At 41.2% G+C, this 11,957-nt stretch overlaps 1 protein-coding gene across 3 annotated transcripts in view; it reads left to right on the top strand.

Annotated features, from left to right (window-relative positions):
- Positions 1-1,111: 1,111 nt before the first annotated feature.
- The window catches only part of ptpn12 (protein tyrosine phosphatase non-receptor type 12), a 44,676-nt gene continuing 33,830 nt past the window's right edge, over positions 1,112-11,957 (top strand). For all 3 annotated transcript variants that reach the window (XM_054624563.1, XM_054624561.1, XM_054624562.1), the window contains exon 1: positions 1,112-1,250. In XM_054624563.1, the coding sequence (XP_054480538.1) occupies positions 1,149-1,250 (102 nt within the window). In that variant the 5' untranslated portion in view covers positions 1,112-1,148. The remainder of the gene's footprint in view (positions 1,251-11,957) is intronic.

Raw genomic sequence — 11,957 nt, 5'->3', positions numbered from 1 at the left:
TCTAGGCAATAAAATACAATTCACAAAATATAGGACTTTTAGAAGAAAAAAAAAGGATTGCTGTACATATTCATAGAATTACGCGTTAATTCAGTATACATATCAGTTTACACTTACAATACCAGTCAAAAGTTTGGACACACCTTCTCATTCAACTACTTTGAAGAATCTAAAATGTAAAACATATTCTGGTTTATTGAGCATTTATTTGTTTACCACATAATTCCATATGTGTTCCTTCATAGTTTGGATGTCTTCAATATTAATCTACAATGTAGAAAAAAATAAAAATAAAAATAAAGAAAAACCATTGAAGGTGTGCCCAAACTTTTGACTGGTACTGTATGTCAAATATAATTTTTTGTTGAAGCTTTTTTTAACAGTAATTTAGTTATTTTGTATTCTGGCAGAAAATGTGGTTTATAACACCAATGTCGACGTCGAAACGCGTCAAAACGACAGACACACATTCTATCCAATCAAACGTTGTTCTTCGTTAGAGCTACATTTACATCAGCCAATGGAATTCTAATGTTTGCTGTCAGCCGTCCAATCACAGCCAGCTATGTCCTGGAAGGGGAGGGACATGTTCCTCCTCGGCTTTGCCCAGTCCGGATGTTCCCCAGTAGCGAATAACTAGCAGCAGTGTGTGTGAATGTGGCAACCGAGGTAGACAGGGAGGGGTAGATAGACTGACCACACCAGGGCTTTTTTTTTGGGAGGGGGGCTCTTATTTCTTTATTTTTCTGTTCTTGCAGAGCCAAGTGTGCACTCTTTATGTGACGCCCCGGCTGTGAACTTATTCGTGGACGTGAAAGCCCGGCCGCTGCTGCTTTTCTCCGGGACTAATCGTTGTGAGAAGCAGCCCAGAAGAAAGAAGCAAAGGGAGAAACAACATGGGGCGATAATAAAAAAAAAAAAAAAAAGGTGTTGTGTTATGAACCGACGATGAGTCTCTGGGAGGATCCGTGAAGCTTATTTATTCTTATTTATTCCCCCCATTTCCCCCTTGTGTCCTTTTTTTTTTTTTGTTGTTTTTATTTTTTTTTTTCTCCTCCCTTTTCCTACTTTGGGAGGTTGCTTTGATTTTTTTTTTTTTTTTTTTTTTTTAAAAAGGAGAGAAAAAAAAACAGGCACCGGGACCAAGGATGGACCAAGCCGGCATCCTGAGAAAGTTTATCCAGGGGGTGAAGGCCATGAGCGAGGGGGACGAGGAGAGGGGAGAGGACAACTTCGGCAGCGACTTTATGGTGGGTCAAAAATGAACACGAGCCTCCTTTTACCTTTTTATATCCAACCTGCACAAAAAACCCTCTCTCCCATCACTATCTCCTCCTTTTCCTCAACACTGACTCCCCCTCCCTCCACCCCATCTCACCCCCATATCTCACCCCCCCCCCGTCTCCTGGTTCCATGTATCCCCCAGGAGGTGAGGCAGGGGCGGCCACACTGCCCTCTTCCTTTTCCTCCCGTTTCCAGGCTTTACATGGCGGCCTAGCATTGTCTCCCAAACCACACAAACACCACCGGCTCCTTTTTTCCCCTTTTTTTCTCTTCTTCTTAAATAATAGAAATGAACAGCAAAACCACACACATTCACGTCATTTTTTAACATAGATGGGATAGCTAAGGGTAAATGCTGTGCTAAAGTGCAGTTATTATGGCTTACTGTCTGATAACCATGCCTGATTGTTAGGATACAGTGCAGTGATTCATTGTCCTCTGTCATACTCCCATCAGCAGTGACTATGCAATGACCAAACTGAGCTTAATTGTATGTATTGTCTCCTATGGTGTACCTGTAGTAAGCCTGTGCGTCGTTTTCCATGTCGCCTATTGATATAAATCTCTATGAAATATTTACAGAACGACTGCAGATGCTTACTCAGTAGAAGTTTTGTGCAGATCTGTACGGTAGTGGATGACAGATCCACCTGAAGACAGTTAGATCAGTAGCTTTATTTGCTAAGTATAGTTTCCCCAGCGATACACACGGTTTACTCCACCCTTGTTGATTATATAAAGGGTGCAGAACATATGTGAGACAGAGTTTAATGTGATTCAATTCAACTGCACCACAATCTAGTCTCCAAAATGACCGTGAAGTTGATTCAAAACAGTTTAAAACCAAACCTCATAGCCTTCATGAGGGTTGGATTGAGTGCAGGGCTGTGCATGTTGATAAACTGGCAACTGAATGTGTATCTAGGAAAAGAAACAAAACCTAAATTGTCTTCCCTTTCTCTTGTTGTCCCTCATAGTTAGGGGCTGCAACATGCATCCTGTTTGTGATCATGATTCAATGTTTGAGCCAACGTTGACAAGGATATAACTAATAGTGTAGCAAATTCTATTGTACTGTATTTTGTTATTTTACTACCTTCTTACCTGTGTAAAGAGACATTTATTGATAAATATTGCTAGCATATTTTGTTTGCCTTATGCTGACCTGCAGTCATACCCACAATGCATCGCTGGATGATGTTGTCTCCAAACTCCAAATAGGACTTGTCCGCAGGTTGCGAAATTACTGACATAGCCACAACCAGTATGGCACTTCTGTAATACCATTTGCATCACTATGTGGTCATTTTACGTAAATGGTTTTGGTTGGGATACGTTAGGAAATGGTGTGCTAGCTGGAGGATACGTTCACATTTTTTATTTACGAGTTTAAGTGAATGTAACTGAGTAAATCCTCTAAAGGATTCAGAAAGAAACAGGCCTCAGTTACAGTTGAACTAGTTCTAGCAGCAGATTGTAGGTTTGGATTTCCTTTGTGATTCACATCATGTTTAGGGAAGTTAAATGTTGGTTTGTTTTCTTGTACTGTAGTTTGATTGTTTGTAAAGGAGGCGAATCAGCGTCTGGGTGAACTTTCTTCTCCTTTTTGCCTACAGTTACACACACACACACACACACACACACACACACACACACACACACACACACACACACACACACACACACACACACACACACACACACTCTTCCTTCTCCTTGCTTCCCTACTTCATCCAAGCTGCTTGCTCGAGCTTGCAACATTCTTTCTTGGCCCATTTCATAACATATTGTCCTGGCTTTAAAACTGCAGCTCTATCAACTCCTGGGCATACTTTGGATAAAAGCTACACAAATTGTCAGGCTTCTTGCGCTGAAAATAGGAATATAACAAACTCTGAAATAAGATACAATTCTGTGAATGTGTCCAGGTTCTTGCTGAAGACCGTGATGACAGGGAGGTAGCGTATGTTACACTTAAACCAGACTATGAGGGGCGTTGGGCTGTGTGAGAGGCATTGAGGAAGTGCTCTATGGATGAACTTCTGTACAGCCATATAGATGGAATACTCTTATAGTATATCTGAATTTCCCAAATGATATTCAGAGTACATTTTATTGGCGGCTGGTGCCTCTTAATCTTAAATTCTTCATGTAGAGTTGACCGGGGTAAATGTAGGTTCTTCTTTAGGTAACTCAAGACCTCTCATTCATAACTTTACACACATCCACGCCTTGTCAAATTGCATTCTACAACCACCGCTTTTTTATATTGGGAGGAACCGTAGGAGATGTGATCTGATGGCTTGTGGGTGGGAAATTAGTTTCTTTATTAATTTTCCCAACAAAACATTCCTTCAGCCCCTTATTGCTACTGAAAATCGCAGCCTTTGAATCAGAAATCCCCTTTTCAAACATCCCGGATACCACTGGCTGCTTGTCATGCCTTGATTTTTCATGTGATATCTGCTCAGTTTCCTTTTTTAAATGAGCTTTATGGGCATGAAACAAATGTATAAATAATTCCTTTCTACAGTGAAACATATTTCCTGTTAGCCTTTAGGCTATCACACATCCCTCCTTAGGGTAACATGACTGTAAAACTGCTCAAGTAAATGTCATTTCTGGGCCATGTGAAGGCTTCAGTTTGAATTTTACTTACAGAAATACAGTAATTCTTTTGCATGGAAACCTGCTGAATGTTTATAAATATGCTTTCGGATGGCAACATCTGCTGTATAAATTAAGAGTTTCATCTATATTATACAGCAGCTTGTAGACACGAAAACATGTTCTGATTGAGCACAGGTTGGCTGTGTGTCACTGTAGACTCGTCACCCAACATGTAAGTAAATGCTTTAGCAGGTTGCTTCGGGTCTGTCTCACCAATCTTGAGCCTTGGGTGAAGCTTTCTGTTGCTGGAGTCAAACTCACGATGCCACGAGCACATGGGGTGTGCTCCTTTGCACACTGAGTCATCAGAACACCCACTCTGAACGCCTATTGTTGTTTATTTATAGAATGTCTTTTATTGGCATAATTACAATGCACTGGAAGGACAACAAGTCCGATATTATATACTTCGTTTGATACTCCTTCTGCAGCTGTTTGATGGAACAGGAACACTTGCATTTTTTTTCTACCTGGCACCCAAATGTGTGAAGTGTCTTTTTTTTTTTTTTTTTTTTTTTTTTTTTTTGCAACATTCAGGCCCTAATCAGACCGAGCTTGTTTGCAGGTGGAATATAGGCCTTGTGCTACCTTTTTTTTTGTTGCCCACAGAGTTTTTTTGTGGTTCTCGTCTTTTTTATGTGTGCTAACGTTAGCTTGAAGCAAACTATGAACTGTATGCTACCTCGTTGTTTAAAGTACAGTTTAAATGAATGAAAACAACTTAACTAAAATCTCAAGTACTCTACTTATTTGCCTCCTGCTGTTTCCTGAGAGTAGATCATTGTAACTATAGTTTGTAAACTCACATAGCTCCGAATATTTTTTTTTTATGCAAAACATTCCGTAGTAGCTGTTATATATTATTTTCTTTATGATATCACTTGAAGCTGTTCATGTTAATGTTCCTAATTAAATGAGAAAATACTTTTCTTTCTCTATTTTTTCATTTGCCAACTACCTACTAGGACTATACAAAAATAGGCTTTACCATGTCCCATATACTATAAATCAATTGAATTACCATAACATAGATTTATGTTTGTTTCGAGATATGTAATGACCTATAACGGGATAAAAGATTTTGGCCATATCAACCAGGCCTATTTCCTAGCAATGTTTCTATTATTTCTTTCTTGACCATCAAAAATTTTCCGACAAGTATTGTTGAGTTTTTTTTTAGGGTTGAACTAAACAGCTTTGCAGCATGTTAGTGGATCCAAATGGCAATAAGAACTCCAGTGACACCAGTAAAAGGTATTATCATTGCAACCGATCTAGTCTGAAGATGATTGCTTCAGTCAAAGGGATACAAATGGGATGAAAGGCAAAATATGCGAGTCGAGTCCTGGAGTCTGTGTCATGACGCAGGTTCTGCAATATAGGGGCATCTTTACAGTCGTTGGTTTCACAAAACCAAACAATGGCAATCTCACTTGAGGGTTAACAAGGGTTGTTATCAAACAGCTCTGTCAACCCACGACTTTCCAAACCAGCTATTAGTGCGCTTATATAAGACAGCCCCGAGTTTTTTTTTTTTAAACAAATAGCCAGTTACAGAGGCAACGGCATGGGCACATTCAGATTCAACATTTGGGGGAAATGTACCCATTATAGTTCTAGATATAATATGATTCAGTAAGTAAACAGAAAAGATATTAACGCAGAACTAGAATACTAAAACGTGCAAAATAAGACTTCCCAAAGATAATGGGAAAAGATGAAATAAACAGAATTTTGGAGATTGATAATCTTTACATAAATGTATCATCTTCATTCAAATTATAACAAAAAATGTCACACAGTTTTTATTTTGAAGGCCAGGTAGGATTGCGGGAGATAAACTGCAGTTGGCCTGAATATCAGATAACACCAGCTACATTACTAGCTACCTTCCAACTAAACGCACATTTAAGAGCACACAGTGATCTATAAAGAGTCCTGTATTAAGACTGATCATAAACCATCCTGCTAGAGAAGAACTAGTTTGGCTTCAATTGGCTTCCTTAATGGCGTAAATTTGCGTATCAAAGTTAAACTGGATTGGAAACTCAGCGTTGGTTCACTTCGCTGCCATGAGCGAATCATCTGATGTCGACACTTCCTTTTCGAATGAATTGAACGTTGTGTTGAATGCTGTGACCAGACCCGTCCAAAGTTGTATTGCTGACTCACAAATCTGGCTTTGTGAAACAAGCTTCATGTATCAATGGCCTGAGAGCTAACTTCCCGCTGTCGTGTTGGCTGTATTTTACACTTCAGTTTTGATTTGTTACTTCCTGTGGGCAGATAATAAATGTTTGAATTTTATCACAGCAAAGAGAGAAAAGCAATCCAAGGATTCTCTTCTTTGATGCTGGATCTCTTTCTTGATCTTAAGACTTATGTATTTTTACATAAAAAGTGAAGTCTAATAGTGTTTAGGTGACAGATGTACATATAGTACATTGAGTGAGTGAGTTGTTAGGTGTAGCGTTAAGCTGAAGACCAGGTTGATTGAGCACACAGCTGTTGATAGACATACAAGCTGCAGGGGTTGAGCTTGTGACCTCAGTGTTATGGGAAACCCTCTGTAACTACTAGGCCACCATGCAGCCTGAAACAAGAAACATGCTATTACAGAGGACTTTAAAAAATGCCACAGTGTTTGTTGTACATGTGCATTTTTGAACGGTTGTCCCCAGTGGCGGTGGAGCTCCAAACCCTGGCAGCGTCTTGGTAGTAGCACAGAATACACAAGGTGCAACTCACAGCATTAATATAGCAGCAAACGACTATTATCTATGTAAAGACGTAGTGGAGTAATGTCTACCTGAGCAGAGAACGAGGGCTATCTCCCTTTCTGTGTTTTTTAACGGAGCTTTTCCTTCTGCACTGGCTGCATTTCAGCAGCCTGCTTAGCCGTCGTCATGTTTGGGGCAGGTGAGAGGCAATAGAAATGATCACAATTTCGTATATATATATCACCTTTTATAATTTATGCGAAAATCTAACTTGTTGACAAACACGGAGCTGAGAACAAATTTCTACAAACACATTGCAGTTTTGGCGTCATTTCATACGTCCCCATGTGGCACACGAACAGACGTCTGCATGTGAACAGATGCCTGGATATTGCGATTTGAGACACTTTGGGTGTCTTTTATAAAGGTGTAAGAATAATTTCACAGGTCCAGTAAATGAAGCTAAAAAAAGGTTGGAAATGACGAGATAACATTTTTAAAAAAAGCATGATGTAAATAAACCAATGGGCTGAAAATAAAATGTGTTACCAATTACGTCTGTCATGCGTGATATGGTTTCTAAATAAAAGCACACATACCTGCTTTTGGAAACACTGGGCTCAACATTGTTGTCTAGACAAGGTTTAGACGTATGTGATCCACCTCTGTGTGTGCGTGTTTGTGTGTGTGTTCCTGTTTGTGTGTGTGTTCCTGCCCCACCTTTGCGAGCAGATTACTCCCAAGCAGCATATCAAAGACAGCGAAAAAGTGCAAACACACACACTTCTCTAAACGTGTGTCCTGTTGGGCATAAAAACACTCAGAGGAGAGGCAAGAAAATTAGATGTGATGATGCCTAGCATGCTAGTGTGCGTGTGTGTCTGAGAGTGTGTGTTCTTGTGGGTTTGTGTGTGGTAGCTATTTCCACAGTCACCAGGGGGGCTTCCCCTCGTCCTCTGTGAGTTGTGTGTGTGCATTTTAAGTGCCTGCACACATATCTGAGCCTGCAGCACATGATCTGGAAGCCTTTATGCCCACACACACACACACACACACACACACACACACACACACACACACACACACACACACACACACACACACACACATCTCTCACTGGTCAGGGATGCAAGGACCCCATTTGTGTATATCAGCATGGAAGGCAAGTGCCGGTTTATATTGTGTGTTTCCAGGAGAAGAGTGGAATTTTGTTCAGGGAACTTCATGCAGAGATTGTTCAGAGTTATTTTAGATTAACTCGGCAAATGCAGTCAACTGGAGACATTTATACATTTTTTTTAATTTGGGTTCACCATAACTGGTCAAATCTGCCATCTTCCATCACTGGCTGAGAAATGAGAAGACTGGTGTGTATGTTTGCACGGCTCTGCGTTTTTATTAGCTTGTTTGTGTGCGTGGATGCAGAGGGGTACACTGCAGGGGTCAGCTTCTGTTTTTTGTGTGTTTGTGTGCGTGTGTGTGTGGCAACCACTGTAAGCCCGCCTCATGTTACTGTAACAAGACTTCCCAATTTCCTCTGGTGTCACAAGCCTCCCTCCTTCTTTCTCACACCCCACCCCACCCCCTCTCCCCTCCCCTCCCCTCCCACAGCTTAACCCAGAAACCAGCGTTTTGAGCCGGGGTGTTTCTCAGAAGAGAGAACACAATATTTCCGCTCTGGAGTAAATGTGTGTGTGTGTGTATGTGTATGTGTGTACATGAGAAAAAAAAAAGAGAGAGAGAGAGAGAGAGAGAGAGGCCTTACATGATGAAAGCTAGCTGAGCCACCAACAATGCGCAAGATCTTTATTGATCAAGATAAGGAGACCACACACACAAACGCTCTGCGGTAATAGTCATCTTTGCCATGGCAACTCACTGTGTGTCCTTGAGGTGGGAAGGATACTAATAATTGTATTCAATTATTATAATATCAATAAACAAACACAGAATGCCAATTCTGTGAGCCCAGTTTGGACCCCCCCCCCCCCATATGTACTGTGAATATCAGAGCCGTGGTTAATACATGCACACAAACACTAAACACACAATGAGCTCCCGTCCCAGGTGATTGGGCTCATATGCGGTTTTGTCCACATCTGCTTCCTGCAGCAGGCCTAGCTGAAGAGCGGGAAATTACCACCAGGCAAATATCCGAAAATGTTCGCTCGGTTTGTGAGCTTTTAGAGGGCGTTTATTGTTGCTGAGCTCATTTCAGAGACCGAAGTGATAGTGAAGAGGGAGGGGAGGTCACACTGTGAAAATCATGTCATTCTGGTGTTCACAGGGGAAGTCACATGGTGGTCAGCTGCAGAATAGCACAACTGATAGCTGAATAAACTCCCTTTTACCTGATTGCCCAGTCCCTATTATTTATCACTGTATTGTAATTGTTTAGCATCTATCGTTGATCTTGTGTCATGGCGTTTTTTTATATCATACACCTGATAAACAGTTTCAATTTTTATTTTTTTATTTTAACTAGCAAAATGTTTACACTTGTCTGTACTTGATAGTAATCAGAAGAAATGTAAACTTCATCAACTTCTCAATAGTCAAATTTTGGGCCAATTCTAACTGTAATTTTCAGGGAATCTGCAAAGGTGAATGCGGATCAATGTGTTTCCATCCACTGCTGTTGCAAATATGACAATTTTGGCGCATTGAGATTAACAGTTGGTGGTTACACGTTTAAGTTTGAGGAACGTTGCAGTCTTCTCAGTCTTTTTGTGATATTAAGACAGTTATCGTGTTTCAACTCAGGTTTGTAAGGGTTGTTTTGTGAAAACGTTCACAAAAACAGGTTTAGGAAACACACTGATAAATTTACACGACCCAACAGATATTCTGACACTGAAACCAGAAGATTGTCTTTTGGTTTTCATTAACATTTTACCAAATCTATCACTCATCTGTTCTCTGATTGTGTTTGGGGCTCCTAAAAGCCCCAAACACAATCACTCATTATTGAAAGAAAGCCGTATAAGGAAGTTTTTTTCTGTGTCTGTCTTTCTCACATACAGCGTACTGTATGGGTCTGTGTACTATACACGCCAAGCAGTGGTTTGAGGTCCCAAAGGAAGTGGGAGCCCAGAAGTGACGGTGGTTTTAAATGGCTGGTTGAACCGGCTGCTTTCAGTTCAGGCCAGGTGTTTCCAGCAGTCAGTGTGACCCTCTCTACAACGACATACACTCCTCTAAGTTTCTTTTGTGATTAAATCCTTTAAGTTTCTTTCGCGGATCCTGTTTATAAAATCATGTTCTGCTTTTTGTGTCGTCATATTCGCATGTTTAAGGTGCTGCCTGAGTGATTTGTATAACAGTCAGACATTCGGTCAGATGGTTAAGGAACTGAAAATGAAAGATTGACAGATACAGAAAAAAGGGAAGCCTGATTACTAACTTAAAGAAAGCACATTCTGCTTTGTGCCATTGAGTGAATGCTGTTACAACTCTGTGTGTGAGTGTGTGAGTGTGTGAGTGTGTGAGTGTGTGAGTGAGTGAGTGAGTGAGTGAGTGTGTTAAATGCCCACTCATGCTATCAGTGCTCTACTGACCTATTTCCGCCAGTAGCCATGAAGTGGAAATCACTGCACAATGCATGCATGTGTGCATGTTTGCACGTGTGTGTATATACAGCTTGGCAACTGATGCTGGTCGTCGGACATTATCTTTGTCCCGATCTTTAGTTAACGAGGAGGTCTCACGCACACACACACACACACACACACACACACACACACACACACACACACACACACACACACACACACACACACACACACACACACACACACACACAGTCCAGGCCCTCCTTACTCTTGCTAAAGGTCAGGGTTGGGTTTCTTGTTATTTCCGTAGTGATTGAGCTTGATTATTGAGCTCTGTTCTGCTGTTAAACTAACAGTGGCACCTGACATGGTGATCTGTTATCTGAAAATGTGATTTCCTTAATTTCAGTTTTTTTTTTTTACAAAACAAAGCAATTACAGAAGAAATTCAACATTTTGGGATTTATGATTATTTGCTTTATTGCCGAGAGTCTGATCAGAAGATTGATACGACTCTCATATGAAGCTGCAGCCAGCAGCTGTTTAGCTTTTGCTTATCATCACAAGATAGAAAAGGGGGAACATGGCTGGCTTGACTATCTAAAGGTACCAAAATCCACCTATCAGCACCTCTAATTAACACATTCAACCTTGTTTGTTTAATTTGCACAAAAACTGAGTTAAAAAAATAATAATCAGTTTGCTGGTTTAAGGGTGGTGCTGCTGGGCTATTTCTTGGCCCTGAGAGGAAACTTCTTAGAGTGTCTTTATGCTAAGCTAAGCAGGAGAAGCTAAACTTGGCATAAAGCATACGCTTATCGAATTGAGCTAAGCAGAGCGACATATAGATGCGTATAGAGAGCCATACAGACCCTGTTAGTCTCTGTGCTGTGGGGGTGCATCTTTTCTCTGCATGCGGGAGATTGATTTTTCTGAGAGCTTTGTAAGAGGTGACCTATTTTGTGTGTGTGTGTGTGTGTGTGTGTGTGTGTGTGTGTGTGTGTGTGTGTGTGTGTGTGTGTGTGTGTGTGTGTGTGTGTGTGTGTGTGTGTGTGTGTGTGTGTGTGTGTGTGTGTGTGTGTGTGTGTGTGTGTGTGTGTGTGTGTGCGTGGAAGGTGACCGTCAGCACAGCCTCTCTGCCACTAGCGCAAGACACCCTCACTTCCTGGCCACACACACACTTTTTCCCATCGCTTCTACAGGAAGAGCATATTTTCTGCCGATCAGAGCTTATGACTGAGCTCAAAAAAGAGAATGTGTTTCTCTGTGTGTGTGTGTGTGTGTGTGTGTGTGTGAATAATTCAGTGTGCTAGGGAAGTACAGCTATGCTGACTTATTCAGCCAGGAGACAGAAAGTAGGTTAGACCCACTATCTCTCTCTCTCTTTTTACCTCTACCTCTCTGGGGCTCCTTCTACCTTTACCTCTCTTGACATTTTTTAATCTTCGTCTCTTCTTTCGTTTCCTAATCTTCTCTTTCCGTTGTCTCTCCATCTGTCTCTCTCTCTGTGTCCAATAGCTGCCCTGGCATCCTTGAGCCATTTTAAGTCAAGTCATTGTGAAGAAATGTGTCTGCAAACACACACATGACTCAGTCACAGCCTGAAGGGGTCTGTGAAGTAGGCACTGTGCTTTTTTTGGGGGCAACGCCCTGTGTGTGTGTGTGTGAGTGTGAGTGTGTGTGTGTGTGTGTGTGTGTGTGTGTGTGTGTGTGTGTGTGTGTGTGTGTGTGT

This window comes from Anoplopoma fimbria, chromosome 23 (assembly GCF_027596085.1).
Source record: "Anoplopoma fimbria isolate UVic2021 breed Golden Eagle Sablefish chromosome 23, Afim_UVic_2022, whole genome shotgun sequence".
In the NCBI taxonomy this organism is placed as follows: Eukaryota; Metazoa; Chordata; class Actinopteri; order Perciformes; family Anoplopomatidae; genus Anoplopoma; species Anoplopoma fimbria.
This window is presented reverse-complemented; position numbering and strand designations above follow the sequence as displayed.